The sequence below is a fragment of the Phallusia mammillata genome, chromosome 3 (assembly GCF_965637545.1).
Source record: "Phallusia mammillata chromosome 3, kaPhaMamm4.hap1.1, whole genome shotgun sequence".
Taxonomy (NCBI): domain Eukaryota; kingdom Metazoa; phylum Chordata; class Ascidiacea; order Phlebobranchia; family Ascidiidae; genus Phallusia; species Phallusia mammillata.
In genome coordinates this window covers 28,195,247-28,213,350 of record NC_137254.1, presented here as the reverse complement: position 1 = coordinate 28,213,350, position 18,104 = coordinate 28,195,247, and the positions used below count along the sequence as shown (strand labels likewise).

Below are 18,104 nucleotides of genomic sequence, written 5' to 3'. Positions count from 1 at the left end.
ATGTACTTCTTCTCCGGAAGTTGAAGCATCCGTAAGACTTCTTAGAAATCCACGAAGTCAAAATACACCACCAACCTTCACCCAGGATGTCGAGCAAGAATGAAGTAGCGCAAGTGTAGCATTCATCTTTCCTTTACCTGCAAAAAAAAATCAAAGATTACATGTACAATGTCATAGAAACGGTATAAAGAAACAATCACGGGACTTGTGGATTCATTTGCCCATATAGGACTATACGTAAAGTGTTTTGCTGTGGTATGTAACAGGCTGTATGCTACATAAATTTTATGACTTTGATTTAATAAAAAAACAAAAACAGTAGGGCTAGATTAGTTACCTCAAATTGGAAGGCCATGTTCCTTTACGTTAGCTCCTCGTCATGGAATACGGTCGCATCGCATTTACGTATGCTGCGGGAAATAAAACAAGGAGGCAGAAACTTATGGAAAATTAAAGCTACATTATTATGTGCTAAAGCATATGTCAACATTCTACGACAGGATAAGTCCACATTAAGACCAAAATCTTATGCGATAATTCAACAGAACTATTAATGTATTTGATATTAATATAATTTTAGCGGCGAAAAATTAAACTCTCACTTCCACCGATTGCGAGGAACGAATAGCCGAAAACACATGACATGCAAAAAACTGAAGTACAACATACATAAACACCGGGTTAGATATTCGCTACAATATGGTAGAAATGATTATAAATAAAGCCCTACATATTGTTATGTTACATAATTTGCACAAGCAGGCCTATTTGAAAGCGTATTCAACATAACATACCTTTTGGAGCTTTAGGCCATCTGTTCTTTGTCCTTTACGCAGTTAGGTTGCAACTCAAATCGACATCAGTGTTCCTTTTGTGCAAAACAAAGCAGAAGCAGTACCACGTATTTAAGGCGATATATTAACTAGTTTATTAAAAACAATCTAGCATCTCGACATGCGAAGACAGAATAAGTGCACGTTCAAACTATCCGCCCATGCTGGACTTACAAACTTTGACATTATATTCATAACATTTACAAACACATTTACTCGCCTGTTTTCCGTAAATCATCATTCCTCTTGACAGACAATGTCTTCCCAAATCATATTGTTCTTCTTACTTAAATCTGAAACAAAATGATCCAACAGAACTTTAACTTTGTTCTTGAAAACTTATGCAAGCCTTAACCAACTAGTAAGCTATATTCCGGTATCTGTGCAGAAGTAAACCAGTGTGCACCAAAGTTTACTACTATCATAGACACAGAACAAGTAGAATTATAGGTAACAAGTAAAACAAGAAAATGTACAAGTAAACTACCTGCATCTTTTCCATCTTCCAGCAGACTCCCGTCAACACAACCACCTTCACCACGAGCTGCTCAAGAAAGAATGACCCCTTGTTTTCTTTTTGCGTTCGACCAATCAGAACGCTTGCTCGTGAAACGTCACATTGGCGCTCTTCAACCGTCCAATTACATAACTGCAAAAAATAGTTTACTTCTGCATCACAAAAACAATGTGCAAAACAGGAGTACCTGATATTTGTATGTACTTCTTCTTCGGAAGTTGAAACATCCGTCAGACTTCTTAGAAATCCACGAAGTCCAAATACACCAGCAACCTTCACCGAGGCCGTCGAACAAGAATGAAGTAGCGCAAGTGTAGCATTCATTTATTCCCCATCGGCAAAAAATCAAAGATTACATGTACAATGTCATAGAAACGGTATAAACGAACAATCACGGGACTTGTTGGTTCATTTACCCATATAGGACTATACGTAAAGTGTTTTGCTGTGGTATGTAACAGGCTGTATGCTACATATATTTTATGACTTTAATTTAATAAAAAACAACAACAACAGTAAGGCTAGATTAGTTACCTCAAATTCAAAGGCCATGTTCCTTTACGTTAGCTCCTCGTCATGGAATACGGTCGCATCGCATTTACGTATGCTGCAGGAAATAAAACAAGGAGGCAGAAACTTATGGAAAATTAAAGCTACATTATTATGTGCTAAAGCATATGTCAACATTCTACGACAGGATGAGTCAACATTACGACCAAAATCTTATGCGATAATTCAACAGAACTATTAATGTATTTGATATTAATTTAATTTTAGCGGCAAAAAAATAAACTCTCACTTCCACCGATTGCGAGGAACGAATAGCCGAAAACACATGACATGCAAAAAACTGAAGTACAACATGCATAAACACCGGGTTAGATATTCGCTACAATATGGTAGAAATGATTATAAATAAAGCCCTACATATTATTATGTTACATAATTTGCACAAGCAGGCCTATTTGAAAGCGTATTCAACATAACATACCTTTTGGAGCTTTAGGCATCTGTTCTTTGTCCTTTACGCAGTTAGGTTGCAACTCAAATCGACATCAGTGTTCCTTTTCTGCAAAACAAAGCAGAAGCAGTACCACGTATTTAAGGCGATATATTAACTAGTTTATTAAAAACAATCTAGCATCTCGACATGCGAAGACAGAATAAGTGCACGTTTAAACTATCCGCCCATGCTGGACTTACAAACTTTGACATTATATTCATAACATTTACAAACACATTTACTCGCCTGTTTCCGTAAATCATCATTCCTCTTCACAGACAATGTCTTCCCAAATCATATTGTTCTTCTTACTTAAATCTGAAACAAAATGATCCAACACAACTTTGCTCTTAAAAATTTTCTGCAAGCCCTAACCAACTATGTAAGTTTGATTCCGGTATCTGTGCAGGAGTAAACCAGTGTGCACCAAAGTTTACTACCATCATAGACACCGAACAAGTAGAATTATAGGTAACAAGTAAACAAGCAAATTTACAAGTTACCTGCATCTTTTCAATCTTCTAGCAGACTCCCGTCAACACAACCACCTTCAACACGAGTTGCTAAAGAAAGACTGATCGGCCGCACGCGTTCAAGGTGTGACGATTCCCTTTTTTCTTTTTCTTTCGACCAATCAGAACGCTTGCTCCTGAAACGTGGCATTGGCGCTCTTCAACCGTCCAATCACAGAGCTGAATGGGCTGATTAACTGGACGTGGCCTGAAATGCCTTGAAAACCTTAATTAGTTTTCCAGAGGCACAAAGTTCCAAACTACCCCAAAATAATAAAAAATGCGAAAATAAGACCTATTTTTTGACTTAATTAGTATGATGCAATTGCGGTAAATATACGAAATCAAAAAGACTGAAAATTTTAAAATATTTGCTGTAGCGCATTTTTACTATATTTTTATTAAACCAAACCAACCTATTACGTGGGTAAAATTGACCGAACAGGGCAAAAATCCAGAAACAAAAATTAGGTTTTATTAGTTTTTTGATGGTGCTTTTATAAATCTATACAAAATATTAAAAAACTAAAGATAAATATTTTACAATAATGCATTGACTCTAAATAGCTTTTCGGCCCAGTTAAAAATATGATCATGGCCAAGCGCCAGACCACGGCCCAAAGCTCGAGCTTCTGATCAGAACTGTATTACTAAGTGCGCACAAATGGGTGGTTAAACGATTACCTATTTACCGTCAATGCCAATCACGCAAAAACTGTTTTCTGTAAAAACTCTGGTACATTGAGATGTAGTAATAACTATGAGGGTATAAAAGCCTATAGCAAAATGATCTTCATACCGTTTTATTTACTGCAACTTACGTGCTTCATCGGAAGACCGCCATCTTTTAACCACTGTGCTTACGACTCGATCATTAACAAAGTGAAACGTTTAAAGAAAGATACGCTAATGTTACCTTACTGTCAAAGCAGATTTCTTGAACTTGTAACCTAGAGTATCTTCGACATATGATAAGTAAGTTGCTCTTACAGTTTTGTTTTCTTTGATCTTTCTGGCAATTTCGTCTTTCACTTTAAAGCGTTCTTATGCTTGTCGACTAACACTACATACAATGCCACAAGAACGACAATGGATGACCGAGCGTTATATTTCGGCAGTAATATTGTTATACATACGGAACTTGCAATTGTTCATTTTGATAAAGCGTAATATCACCTTGAACGGAAAAAATGCAATGTTTTTTCAGTTCAAAACCCAAAACAGTAAATAGGTAGTTACGAAGTTGCAACATAGAAATTAAGACAAATACATCATATTTGTGATCATAAAACGGTTTTGTTTTCACTGAAAAAAACCTCAAATTTGAAAATGATAACTATTAGTAGTAGTTAGTGATGCACCGGAAGAAAAAACTTCAATCAAAACCTGAATGTTTTGATAAGCATTGCGTACTGTTAAAGTAACAAAATACATTTGAAAATTGTACGTTATATTCCAAAAAAACCATTAAATGCATAAAACATCAAATGTATCGTAGACAACGTGACTCGTATTGATACTAAAGTTACGTTTTAGTTGATCTTTAAACGTTAAATTTAAACCTTAAACTTCAGCACATCCCTAGTATTGGTTGCAGTCGTCAAATAATATCATAATACGCATAAGTGAATTACAGCAAGAGTTTAAGGTAGGGCGAAACGCAATTACGCAGCTATGTACAATGGGATTGCATATAACGTCAGCAGTACACCGGCCCTAATCAGTCATATAGGATTTGTCGAGGTGCCCTGATAACGACCAAAAAAATGTAAAGTGCAATGATTATGTGATCCTAAAACAATGCACGTCTATCGCATAGTAACTAGTTCTTCTGATGAGGTTGGATGAATAGCAACACAGTCGTCAAAATCTGCTTTAGTCGCTCCCATCTTTATCGCTACACCGAAACCTTGAAGCATTTCGTCGCAACCGAAACCTTGCATGTGAAGTCCAATTACCTACAGGTAAAAACAAGGTGTTGTTAGCTTTGCATACACACTGTTTCGCTTTGTGCTAAATGTGTATTGGCAGTGCATTCTGGTCCAATGGTTGTGCATTCCACTTTTTTGCGCTTCATAACTTAACCAAAGTTTAATAAATGTATCTAACCTATTTAGCGTTACTAATTACTACTTAAAGTTATGTTTACATATGCCAAAAAACTATGTTCAGTTTAGGGGTATATTAAGGCTAAAGGCAGCATTTTACACATGTAGGTTGTTTACATCTGTGCCTCATTAACATAAAAAAAACTTCAGTTTATTAATTTAGTCAATATAAGGAGGGTAATTTATATGACTGGAGATTTTAAACACCATCATTGATCTATTCTATCATAATGTACTGCTTTAAAATGTCCAAATTTCACCCAATTTGGGCACTGTTTGAATAATTTGACATGTTTTAGGGGGCTAGTAGGTTGACTGGTGAGGCTGTATTGTCATCCAGAGAGTGTTAACTTGTTTGAACCAATCACAATGATTATGTTTAACCAGAAACGGTATGCTCAGTATACACTGCTTGAGATTTATTATCCCTATGCAATAAAACATATTTTTCAATGATTTGTAATAATCTAGACCAGCAGTTCTTAATCTGGGCTCTAGGACTACCCAAGGGGTGCAAGGATGCTAAACTTTTAAGGTGATGAAATATTAGTTATTTTGCAAAAAAATACAACAGGAGATGAAATACTGATTGCTGATCTAGATACTTTACCTTTTCTGTAGGCAAGAGACAGACCAGCTTCATGACACACTTTGTTTTTCGTTCAGTCATTGCATGATACATGGGATTGAATGAGCTTGTATAAATTTTGATGTTTTCATCACCGTGTGCCTTCCGTGCCTCATCTGCAAAAACCAGAAAGATATGGTAATCATGAGTAACTGAAAGCCCAAACTAAAAAGGCCATCAAACATTTCTTGTCACAAACAAGCACAGAACAAGAGATGGATCCATTTACCTGTATACTATTTGGCCGTTATTTATACATTTAACAAGATTATGCAATAAAGAAGCAGGTAATTTTCTTAACAAATGACAGTTTTACAATCCTTATGGAATTTGAACGAATTATGAGATTAACCAATTTGCATTTGACTGGATTTCTCTGTATCAACTATCAAGGAAGATAACTTATCACATAACCTCCACAGTGCTTGTAAAAATACAGTTGACAATGCCATGCATGTTATTTAGCTTTTAGTTCTATTGAACAATGGAATGCTAATAAGTCCTATTTAATGAAGAATGTGAGATCAACTGCAAACAGTGCCCACTGTTTCGACCTATAAGGTCCTGTTGCAAAAAGAGTAAACAAATGAACATTCACTCATCAGAACTTACCTTCAGTGACACCAACAGTCCCAATAGGAGGGTGACTGAAAACAACTGTTGGAATATTATTGTAATCCAGTTTGAGATCAGTTTTGCCATCGAAAAGGCGATGAGCCAATCTTCTTCCAGCAGCAATAGCAACTATGATTGAAAACAAACAATAATTGTTTTGATTTGTCTTTAGAGTAATGAGACCATTTGACCAAATTTGATTGAAACTAGAGTTTAGGGGAATTGGGGTTGCATGCCGAATTGAAAAAATATTTTAAAAAGTAAAGAAGTCTGATTCATTTTCAATGGACAAGACTCTACCAGAATTTTATCTTTATGTATTTTATTTAGTTTATGTATCTTCCAGAATTTTACAACACACTATAACTACTGTGGTAAATTGATTCGTTAATTGTTTTTTCAACTTATTGTCACTAAAGTAAAAGGTATTGCTGCAAAAGTTTTTACAAATGAATTGTGCAAGTTGCAATAGTCTGTGCATAGAAATAATATTCTTGTATATTATACAAAGCCCTAACTAAAATCTCTAAAATTCCAATGCCCTACAAACATTTTTCTGTTTCAAAATGTAACTTTGTATAATTCAGCAAAAATGGAGAAAACTTGTCATGAAACCAAACAAAGGGCAGTCAAACTCGTGAGCAAGGCCTCTTAGATCAGTAACTTTTGAAATTGATCAAATTACCCCACCAGTTCATTGAAATGCGATATTGGCAAGCAAACAAATAGTGTTTTGTACCTGGAGTGAGCAAAGCCTTTCCTTGAACATCTCCAACAGCATAAACGCCAGGAACTGATGTATTCTGGAATTCATCCACCTTTATGTTGCCTCGCGTGTCCAGCTCTATTCCCTGCAAACAATACACACTGTTTAAGCAAATACCACACCTTTATGTGGACAAAGAACCAGAAAAAAAAACTTATTTGTTGGGACCAACAAACCCTAGTGACAATCATTACAATATGAGTTGAGATGCTTTGTAAAAATACTCAATTTTCATGCTAGGGACAGCTACAGACAAACTCAGTTACCTGCATAGATAAGCTTGGCTGATTGGAGATTTGATTCGCTAAATTATGCGCATCACAACTAATATAAGACCTTGGCCTTTCAGTTAAGCTACATTTACTAATACAGTGGTAAAAAAAGATAAAAAATGAATATATGTGACAAAACATCAATTAAAAAAGATCCATCAGCTTTTTGTTCTCCCTACAAAATATCTTTGCACTCAGAATGTTTAAACGACAAGTTGAAAACCTTTACATTGCAGTTATATGACATTATAAGTAGCCTTGGGCGGGAACTTTTCCGAATGGCCTGGTGTGCCTGACACATATACACCTGATCGGGATTCGTCCCCGGGAGGATCCTGGGTTCGAACCCCGTGAACGACAAAGGGCAATTTTCTGCCGCATGATTGTCGACAAATACAATAAAGAAAAAAACAATAAAAAAAAAACTAGACTCTACATTAAGAACATATCTGACATGGTTATTACTTACAATCTTATCCACCCCAAAGTCTGTATTGGGATGACGTCCAATGGCCCAGATCAAGCAATCTACATCCTCAACCACCTTTGTCTCTTCAGCGCCATCAGTTGGTGCACTTTTGATGGTCACGACCAGTTTTCCATTTGCATCTTTTGTCACATTTTGAACCTGTCCAAAAAATGAAACAATTCTACACAAAAAGTAATGCCACAATCAATTTTAACCTAAAATAAGAACAAGATAAAGCCTAGTTGTGGAATAACAGAAAAAATGACCAAAACATAAAACGACATGCAACACTGTTTGAAGGGAAAATGACAAGGGTAGGGTGTCAAAAGTTGTTATTCTAGATCAGTCATGTCACTGTGTAACTTTACAAAACATGTCAAAACCCCCTCTTTTGATGGTGGTCATCCCCTATGAACAATGGCAAAACAATTAGGTATGTTGCTACACTAGTAGACTAGTAGTTGAAGGTATCAACACAGGTTTCAAAAATGAATTAACCTTGTTTTAAAAGCAGATGGTTTCGAAAAACAGTTCCAACATTTCACTTTAACATTGTTTAGTGTTCTTTTTCGTACAGTGGAAAAAACACATAATATGTGCAATCCTAAATATCTAATAAATAAATGTAGTCCACATTATTACAGCAAATTAGATGTAACTAGAAGGGTGGCTTAGCACATATTGCCCTTGCATATAAACTATAACCTATTTTAAAACATAAATATATTTCCCATGCTTATTTTGTATTGGGTCCCATATTAGCCATCGTCTTTTATAACTTTAGTCGTTTCTGCAGGCAAAAACTCATGGGTCCCCACACATGTAAAGTTGAAAATAATGCAATTCAAGAGATAACCATGAGAAAGTCGGGTGATGTAAGGTAAAACACAGTGATCGGCACTGGGCTTAAATAATAATACTATGTAGAATACAAGCTATAAAATTAGATTCACCCCAGATATTCTTTGAAGTATGTCCTATTTAATGTTTTAAAAAACTGACCCATTTTAGGGGGCTAGTAGAGCAACTAATTGGGTTCGACACACAAACTAAAAAATATGTAAAAACCACAATGACTCATGAATAGTACTGCAAAATTTCAGCCCAATCCGCCAATGTTTAAAATTTCGACCACTAGAGGTGTTTTGAGCAACAACCGTTAATGTTTCTGACGTCATAGGGCTGTTAACAAGCCCCTAACTGCCATGGCGCAAAAACGACCACCAAGCAACCCACCAATGAGCAACATACAACTGGTTGCCCTTGTAACACTATTGCTACAAAGAAATCTTTCGTTTGTGGTGACCAGTAACATACAAATACGTTTTACACTTGAGGGGCTTGTGGGGTAAATGTTAGGACTACAGGGTTGAACACAACAATCGACACATATAAATGGCATACTATACAAGAAATCCAAATTTCAGCCAATTCTGACACTGTTTAAAAACTCACCCATTTTAGGGGGCTAGCGGGGTAAATACTGGGGTTATCAACAAAAACAAAGTGGGATGCACATCTACATAACTATATCTACCATCTGTGTAAATTTCAGTCAAATCCATCAAACATTTGATGGTAAAACGAGTCGGACAAACTTCGGGGTAAAAACAACCATTTTAGGGGGCGAGCGGGGTAAATACTGGGGTTATCAACAAAAACAAAGTGGGATGCACATCTACATAACTACAACTACCATCTGTGTAAATTTCAGCCAAATCCATCAAACATTTGATAGAAAAACGAGTCGGACAAACTTTGGGAAGAAAATAACCCATTTTAGGGGGCTAGCGGGGTAAATACTGGGGTTATCAACAAAAACAAAGTGGGATGCACATCTACATAACTATATCTACCATCTGTGTAAATTTCAGCCAAATCCATCAAACATTTAATGGAAAAACGAGTCGGTCAAACTTTGGGTAGAAGAAAAAAGAAGAAAAAAAAAGAAAAAAACAAAAACATTTTGAGTAAAATCAATATGTGTCCCCTTCAGGGAAGGGGACCCATAATAAATGTAGTCCACATTATTACAGCAAATTATGTAAATAGCAAGTAAATAGGTGCACAATAAAGGAGAATTTTAACAATAAACAGCAACGTTCAGTTAGTGCTTAAAACACCCATAAATGAGTAACCAACCTTGGAAAACTTGTCCACAGCTATACCCATGTCTTCCATTGCTACCATATTGTTGGCGCTGATCATGGAATCGAAGGTACGTAATGCTTGATGACGTCGTATGACAAGACGGACCTCGGAACCCAGGGAACGTAGAATTCCGGCAAGTTCAACCGCGATATAACCGGCGCCAACTACTACTGTTTTCCTGTAAATTAGACGTTTAAATATTTCCTAAAACAGTGTACAACCTTGGATCACTACACACGGGTATGTTCATAAGTTTAGTGAGATATTACTAATGATGGCATGAGAATTTGCCGAAACGTTTGAACAATAAAGCATGTCGCTTATAACGTATATTCGGGCCGTTATATTCGTCATTAAACTAGTGTACAGTCTGCCTTTTTAAAAAGCGTGTTGTATTTGTTTTTGTTTTTATTGTATTTTTCGACAATCAGGCGGCAGTCCGAGAACTGAAAATTGCCCTTTGTCGTTCACGGGATTCGAACCCAGGATACTCCCGTGTTGTATTTGTTGCGTTTTGTCACAGGAATCGCATACGCCTGTTAAAGGTATATAAATAGCAGCAGAATCAATGGCTTGTGAATGATGGAAAATTGTGCAGTTATCAGACATTGTAAGTCACAACTTATTTGTTTTGTTTAGTGCAGTTAGGATACGTAAAAAGCATTGCGTAGGCAACGAAGTCTTAAACTCGAAAACAAAAGAATTTCAATATCACACTTGCCATAGTTTCAGAGAACATTAAAAGACAACGGTTTGGACAAAGCGTGAACTGCAATGTAAACTTACTTTGGTAAATCTTCAAGTTCAAAAAATCCGTCGCTCGTCATTCCAAGGGATGCCCCGGGAATTTCTTCATCACTTGGAAATGTTGGGTAACCCCCTGTTAAAAATATATGTTGAATATCTTACTTTCTGATTTAGAGCAAGAATTTACGACAATTTTATTTTTACTTTTTTAACAGCCCTCCAAACGCCAATAATTGGTATGAATAGGCGTTAATTTTAGTCATGGATTATGCCAATGCACCAGTTTATTTCAAGTAATAAGGTAAGCCAAATTGCAAATGTATAGAAACGAAGGTTTTTTATTTCAATAACTTAAAATAACACAAACAGTCCCGAAAACAGATACGTTTGTTAATTGATGATTATTCGTTTAATAACGTACAGGCAAATAAACTAAGTGAAAAGGCACAAAAACGAGAGTCTTCTAACACAATACCGTGCCAAAAACGACCCCAACCACACTTTCAAAGCTATCAATATCGTTGTATTTGCTGATCGGACTATTATAATACTGACCAATAGAACCGGCGAGCGTTTATGTCAGTTCGCTTTAACAATGCTCACCTGAAGCAATACAAATATGTGGTGCAGTGTACTTCTTGCCGGCGACGGAAACAATGGGATGAGGATCCTTTTCTCCCGTAAACACAGCATGACCTTTGACATCCAAAACCTTGGCCTAGAACAGCAAAGTCGAAAAGTGTTGCAAAATATAAAACCCTGCAATGTATAATGTCTGTCGACTTTAATTTAGTCGACTTCTGTGCCAGGGTTTAAAAAGACGTTTAAAGCGTAGGCACGAGCTAATACATCGAACGTTTGCGGTTCAGGTAGCAGTCTTGGGTTTGTCTTCTACCGTAAGTTGGATATTTTTAGCTAACGCCTCGCTGCAGGAAATGTTTGAAACGTTTGGCTATGTACTTGCAAAAATCGGCGAACGGTGATGTACATACTGAAGTGCTAAATTAGCATACACGTAAGATAATGTGGATGTTAACACTGTTAGGTGTAGATAAGTTTTTAAACACACCAATGATGCAGTTAGGCGGGGTCACCATATAGTGTCGCAAAACAACGCCATGCCTCTCATTACGTCACCCTTATAGTGACTAATGCGTAAATGTAATAAAAAAGCAGGTACGGAATATTCGGCATTTTATAATAGCCAGTCCACAAAATCAAAGCCTGGCGGTTTGGCGACATGAGCGCAAAATTTTACCCACCTTTGACAAAAGTTAGCGAGCTTGTAAAACCGTCGGACAAAGTCAATGTTACCTCCACCATTGCAAACACATTTTTTTAAGAGGATGCAGCGTCAGCGGAAATGCTTTTTAACGTACAGAAGTCGTATTTGTTTATGGTATAACATGAATAACGCAAAGCATCGCCGTGGCTCAATGTAAGGCAGGTATTAAATGTATAATTAAAGAGTAAAGTTTTTGCAGCTATTTGCTGAATCAGTGCTAAATCAGTGCCAGTTTTTAGAAAAATAAAGCAACAAAGTATAACACAATACCAATAAATCTATTCCACTGTCATATGGCTACTGTATATATGTTTAACTTTACGTGACACACAAATAACACACCTTGCCAAGCAGGTTCTCATAAATTCCATTCAGTCTTTTGATGTAAGCATCTCGTTTTTCCTTAATGGTCCTAAACAAAGTGTCAGTCATTAGATGATGAACGATAAATTGCCGTTAGCACGACCGGCGGAAAGTGCTGAGTCATCGCATGACACGCCGCACCAACCGCAAATAACCGTGACGGTGCAGCGAATAGCTACGACTTACAAAAAAGTCTTATCATTGTCTACCGTTCAACAAAGCATTTTCAGCATGTTTTTCTGGTTAATCTTATTATACCTGGTTTGGTCCTAATGCCCGCAATATGTAAAAACGCAGGGTTATAAATGTAGAATTTGCAAGATCACTATTACAGCACATTTAAAATAGTGATGTGATAAAAAGATCCTTTATAACTCATAAAAGTCCCACTGATAGAATAGCAGTTGGAATATAATGCTGTACAGACTGAACAAAGTCTCACTTCTTCTATCTTACACAAAAATAAAAATACAGTTCAAAAACAATCTTTACACATTTGCTTTAAACCAAAACAGAATTTCACAAAACAGCATGATAGTTTTAACCTAACAGCTCTAAGGCTGAAAAGAAGTGTGCTAAAAGATTAATACCTCCAGTTAAATGTCGGAACTTCTTTCAGCGTGAAACCATAGTCAGCATGGTCATGTATCATTTCTGCGTGGAATCCTGTATACCACATTACTTTCTTTGGTACACATCCCACATTGACCTGTAACAATAGAAAATAAATTACACATCAGCCACCTGATCACATTGTCAATTAGTAACCGAAAGATGACAAAAACTTATCTGGTCTATCACTTTGTAGAGTCCAATATACACTTTAGGAATTTAACAGGGCCTAACGCATGTGCATTTCAAGGTTAAAGGTGCCGTATAGTAGTTCGCATAATACTAAATGGGTAGGGACCACGGTGTCATACATGAAGAGATATTTTTGTAATAATGGTTGATTATATTTTTCATTTTTTATGTTGTTACACAACATGAAGTTAATTTGAAAACATTCAAAATGATTTTTTGCTAAGTGAGCGGGCATTTCAGGACTAAGTACATTGAAAGTTGGTTTTTGTGCCAAATAGTTTCAGGATTTTAACACAAAGTATTCTTTGCCCCAGGTTTGTAAATAAAAAGGCCCGAATTCCAGGATTTTGGGATCCAATCCTAATGACAAAATCAATGTACTACTCAAAAGAATTTAACAATGCTGGAAAAACTAAGCAATAAAATATTTATCTTTGATTATTGCTTGCATGGTGTGGAGCAGTTTTAAAATTTAATGGTATAAACAAGAAACAAACAATATCATTTTGTCCTGTTCTTATCATTTACTTTAAGTACAATATATTAAAAACTATTCGCAAATCGCAACATATCATTTTGATTTATTTGATAATTAAAAGCAGGCCTCAGAATATTAAAACATTGTCATGGTTGATTACACATAGCTGGTTGAAATTCAACCATTTTTCGTTAAGTTAACATGGACGTTTTTTTTTAATTTCAACAACATTAACAACGTAAAAAACAAACTTACGCAAGTTCCACCCAAACGCCCATGTTCGATAACAGCTGCAGAAATCCCAAACTCAGTAGCTCTTCGTGCGCTTGCAACACCGCCAGATCCACCGCCAATAACCAAATAATCGACTTTAGTGACTTCTTTACCTGATGCCATTGTTCTGAATTGCAAAATTTGCCTGGTTCCAGAAAACAAACGGTTTACAATCCTTGCTGATTGCATTGATTTTCAAACTGAGTTGCAAACGAACACCGCCGAATTTTTCTTCCAGGGAGAGAAAAGAAAGAAAAAAAGGACCCTACATTTAATCCTCGACTAAGAAATCCAAAAATATTTTTTTCTCTTTTTTTTCTAAGAACTTCATTTTTTATCGGAAATAACTGTTTTTAATCAGAATAATAGTACAACACATGCAAAAATGTACAAAACTTGTATTTACAGACAAAGCAGTAAAAATTACCGGATTGAGTGTGTTAACTCATCGAAGATACAAAAAAATATGATGTTTGGTACCATTTTAAATCGAAAAGAATGCAACCGACATAACGAGTTAGCTACTGTAGCACCAAAAAGAAAATAAATTAGAGCTCAATGATCGAAAAGTAAGCACATACAAAATACTTTTCACAACCGATAAAGCAGAGGCCACGCAGTTTAGGCTATTGGCATGTCAAACAACCTTAAAAAACACCAAATCGTTTGCTGATTGGTTAAAGGCCATTGGAGATTGGATCGCAGGCCTGTTTAAGGTCGATGCGCGACTGTCGTTTGGTGTGGAAGGAAGTTGAGCCCGCGCAGCTGGTAAACCACGAATGTCCTCGTTTTGCACTGACTGCTCGGCCAATGGTAAACTTAAATTGCTTTGTGAGTTTTGGGAGCTTTCCGAAAACGAACTGAAACTAGTTGTGCCGTTGTTCCCCAGACTTAGATTTTGTGTTCCTCCGACGAATTGAAGGCTAGTTTGAGATTCGCTACGAGCCAAACCCCACTGAACAAAGAATCGGCCTTGCGCAATCGTATTGCCCGTGTCGCCGTACTCAAGCATGTCCATTCTTATTGTTTGGTGTTTAACATTGTATTTCACTGTTGACCTTTTAACATATTCATCACCCAGTTCTAGCAAAAATTTCTTTGATCTTGTGTTTAGACTGCAAAGATCCCAGCTTTCAATAAATTCCACTTTTGGCTCCAAATTTACACTGCTGTTTGAGGTCAACGTTAATTTCAGCCTGTAATCTAAGTTAACCTTCATAACTTGGTATGAAACTGCATCACTGTCCTTGATGTGACGCTTACAGATACGTTCATAGTCATCATTACTTTGTTTGTCTAAAACGTACCAAGTAAGCTCCGTGGCTTGATGATCCAAAACAGACAAATATCCAAAAGTGCACATATCCCTTCCTACATCACTCCGGTCCTCTAGGTTGCAGTCGATAGATCGACCTGAAAAATGCGTAGCCGAAAACGCAGCCTTTCCGTCATGACCTAGCAAAGTAGTTGACTCGTCTTCCCAAGGCAAAAATGCGTTTTCCCGCACCGAAACTTTAGCTGCAACAAGTTTGTCTGAGGTCCAGGCGAAAAACCTGCTTTCAACAACAACTTGAAACGGTTTTTTGAACGATAATCCGCTAGGTTCGCATCGTAACACAGGGGCGATTCTGAAATGCCCTGATATAGTGCTGTCCTCATTTTCCAAGACTGAGATTTCAACATCAGTATTTTTGTCCAATGCACCAGGAGGAAATATTAGAGTGTAACAACCCTTTCGTACAGTTTCACCTTTAGGCCCCAGAGTTATACTCAAGATTTTAGCGTTTTCTGTTGAGGTCGAAACCGGTTTTAGAGTATTTCTTGTTTCTGAAATATCTGATAAAATCACTTTGACGCCTTGCTCTTGAACCTTCTGCAAAGCAGTTGGAGCTTTAAGGCAAGATTCTTTAGCGTTTGACTGATAGCAAGGTTGAACTGTCAAGGCGAGAGGCTGCTGAACAGCCCGACGCAACTTAGTATAATACCGCCGTAGCAAGAGATACAGAAATGCGATAATAGTAACCACTGGGACTACATAAACAACAGGAAGCCAAGGAAAATTGACATCATTCTTTCCATTCGGCACAACAGCAGTTATATTGGTTTCATTAGCAGTGCAATTTTTACACCTTTCCAAAACTGAAAGATTGTGTTCCATCTTTGCTTAAGATTACCTCAAACACAACATAAAACTGCACTGTTTTACTTTATTAGGAACGTTTCTTTAACGATTGTGACTCTGCTGTACTTCGACCGCCCGTCTCAAGGTGTGCTGAAAAGTTATACGAAGGAGTGTTTGCGTATCGGCCCGTGACGATATTGCGCCATCAAGGCTTTTGTGTTTACTGAGTGAGGTGAAGCGAACGGCTAAATAAGGTTTGCGACGAAACTTTGTTAGCCGGACTAAAATGTCTGTTGTTCTCGTTTTTTATGGAGTCTTTTACATGCCTATTATAACTTTAAAACGTCACAAAATATTAAGGATAAGTGCTACAAATTATGCTAAAACGAGGGTAACATTGTGTTTATCTTCTAGCAAATTAAATAGTTGATATATTCCCAAATGTAATGATTTTGTTAAGCTGCAGACAGTGCACACTGTTTCGAGTTGTGGCATCGCACAGACTAGGTGATGCATGGGGTTGTACCCTGTGCTCCCAACAAACTGGAGTGCCGTTGAATGGCTACACTAGCCAAGGCGGCCGATCTCTCGTCACCAGCTGCACTGATGAGACCTTATAGGTCGAAACAGTGTGCACTGTCTGCAGCTTATCATTTATTGGCTCTATATGTTTTTACATTGTAATGATTTTGTATTATAATACTTCTTTTGCAGTGTTTTGTAGCATTTAATGGTATCATGGGAATGTTATCAGAAGGCATAGCCTATTCTTTTCGTTTATTCAAAGTTCTATGTATTAACCTTACGCCTACACAAAAATGTCTGGAAAAAACTTTTGGGTGAATCCCCCGGGTAATCACCGACGGGACTGCAGTTTGCGACAAAAAGCGAAACAAACTGCGAGATTCGGTCGACAAATCAAACGGTCTAGTTTCTTGACACTCATAGCATTTAATTCGAAATCAATTATTATTATGTTGACAAATAAGAGTTCAGTATAAGCACATATGGCTTTATATTCCTGCTCGATAAGCAATTAACTGTTAGCCAAAAGCCGATTTCCAAAGACTATTCCCAATAACTGAATTTTGACTTGCCTTTTGGTTTGGCTATAGAATACCAAATAACTTCTTATACTCCGCGTTATGGATGCGTGGCTAAATATACATATGTATGTTATCGATAGTCCCGACTGACATGGACGGTGCTTTTACTGGTACAAACGACACAACACAATATTATCATAATTGTGTATTCCCCTTTTTAAGGTCAATTTTCCTCCGAACCAGGTCCTTCTTCAGTCGTTTCGTTCACATGCCTCAACACATCTCCCACGTGCAAGTGATTGACGTTACCAGTAATGGTAAGGTTTGGTTCCGGAGGTTCTGGTGTTGTCCAAGAAATGTAGAATCGACCGTCAACCATCGACTCATTTCCTTCAGACAACATTTGATCAATTTCGTAAGTGACAGTTGAAAGTTGGCGTTCAGAATTTTCTAATTGAAGCAGAAATTTTGTGGGAAAGGCCTGAAGAAGACGTAGACGGTTTGATGAGATTTCAACTTCATTTCGGTCTAATTTTGTTTCTTCTCCTTGAAGTTTTAAAACGAGATTTTGATCAAGCCTAATCCTCATTGTCTCATAGGGTATTGCTTCATCTGAATTCTCATATTGCCCGCGAATTCGATTGTAGGTTGCCTCGTCGTTTCGATCAATGAGAAACCAGGTGAGATCACGTGCATGTTGACCGAATGACCGCGTAAAACCAAACGTGGCCATTTCTCTGCCCACAATAGGTGCGTTGGAAACGCTGACAATAACTTCGCGATCAGAAAAATGATCAGCCTTGAAAACTACCTTCCCTTTGTTGTCTAGTGATGACGTCGATTCAAGTTGCCAAGGCGATTTTTTGTCATTTCTGACGTAAACCTTTACAGAGACTGATTGAGATTTGTTTAACGCAAAGAAACTACTCTGCAGTATAACTGTAAATGGTTTGGTGAACTTTATGCCGCATGGTTCGCATCTAAGACGCGGAGCGATCCGTATTTCCTTTTTGTGTTCTGTGTCATCGTTAAAGGATTCGACGGAAAAACTCAAATCTACATCTTTGTCAACTGAGCCTTTTGGAAATGACAAACAATAGCATCCGAGTGTA

The 18,104-nt window shown here is 37.1% G+C and overlaps 1 protein-coding gene and 3 long non-coding RNA genes across 4 annotated transcripts; all 4 read right to left on the bottom strand.

Annotated features, from left to right (window-relative positions):
• Position 1: 1 nt before the first annotated feature.
• On the bottom strand, positions 2–867 carry LOC145218444 (uncharacterized). The gene is made up of 3 exons (XR_013857614.1): positions 795–867; positions 338–410; positions 2–137 (listed from the first exon to the last, which is right to left on the bottom strand). It is a non-coding gene; the product is annotated as an uncharacterized LOC145218444 (long non-coding RNA).
• A 49-nt stretch (positions 868–916) lies between these two features.
• LOC145220693 (uncharacterized) lies at positions 917–1,643 on the bottom strand. The gene is made up of 3 exons (XR_013858253.1): positions 1,538–1,643; positions 1,321–1,482; positions 917–1,126 (listed from the first exon to the last, which is right to left on the bottom strand). It is a non-coding gene; the product is annotated as an uncharacterized LOC145220693 (long non-coding RNA).
• A 247-nt stretch (positions 1,644–1,890) lies between these two features.
• On the bottom strand, positions 1,891–2,937 carry LOC145219214 (uncharacterized). Its single transcript, XR_013857889.1, has 3 exons — positions 2,857–2,937; positions 2,342–2,671; positions 1,891–1,957 (listed from the first exon to the last, which is right to left on the bottom strand). It is a non-coding gene; the product is annotated as an uncharacterized LOC145219214 (long non-coding RNA).
• A 1,018-nt stretch (positions 2,938–3,955) lies between these two features.
• LOC145218738 (glutathione reductase-like) lies at positions 3,956–14,050 on the bottom strand. The gene is made up of 11 exons (XM_080086141.1): positions 13,807–14,050; positions 12,860–12,978; positions 12,249–12,318; positions 11,225–11,339; positions 10,661–10,754; positions 9,866–10,052; positions 7,724–7,882; positions 6,956–7,067; positions 6,214–6,345; positions 5,584–5,717; positions 3,956–4,823 (listed from the first exon to the last, which is right to left on the bottom strand). The coding sequence occupies exons 1-11, from the start codon at positions 14,011–14,013 to the stop codon at positions 4,674–4,676; spliced, it is 1,479 nt and encodes a 492-aa protein (XP_079942267.1). The 5' UTR covers positions 14,014–14,050; the 3' UTR covers positions 3,956–4,673.
• Positions 14,051–18,104: the final 4,054 nt, after the last annotated feature.

What these genes read in the sequence shown, in the direction of transcription:
- LOC145218738 (XM_080086141.1), bottom strand. Translation starts at nt 14,013, where the DNA reads ATGCAATCAGCAAGGATTGTAAACCGTTTGTTTTCTGGAACCAGGCAA. An exon ending in GAACTTGAAGATTTACCAAA is followed by an intron (nt 10,053 to 10,660) that starts GTAAGTTTACAT and finishes TCTAATTTACAG; the next exon opens with GAAAACAGTAGTAGTTGGCG. An exon ending in ACTTTGGGGTGGATAAGATT is followed by an intron (nt 7,068 to 7,723) that starts GTAAGTAATAAC and finishes TATTGTTTGCAG; the next exon opens with GGAATAGAGCTGGACACGCG.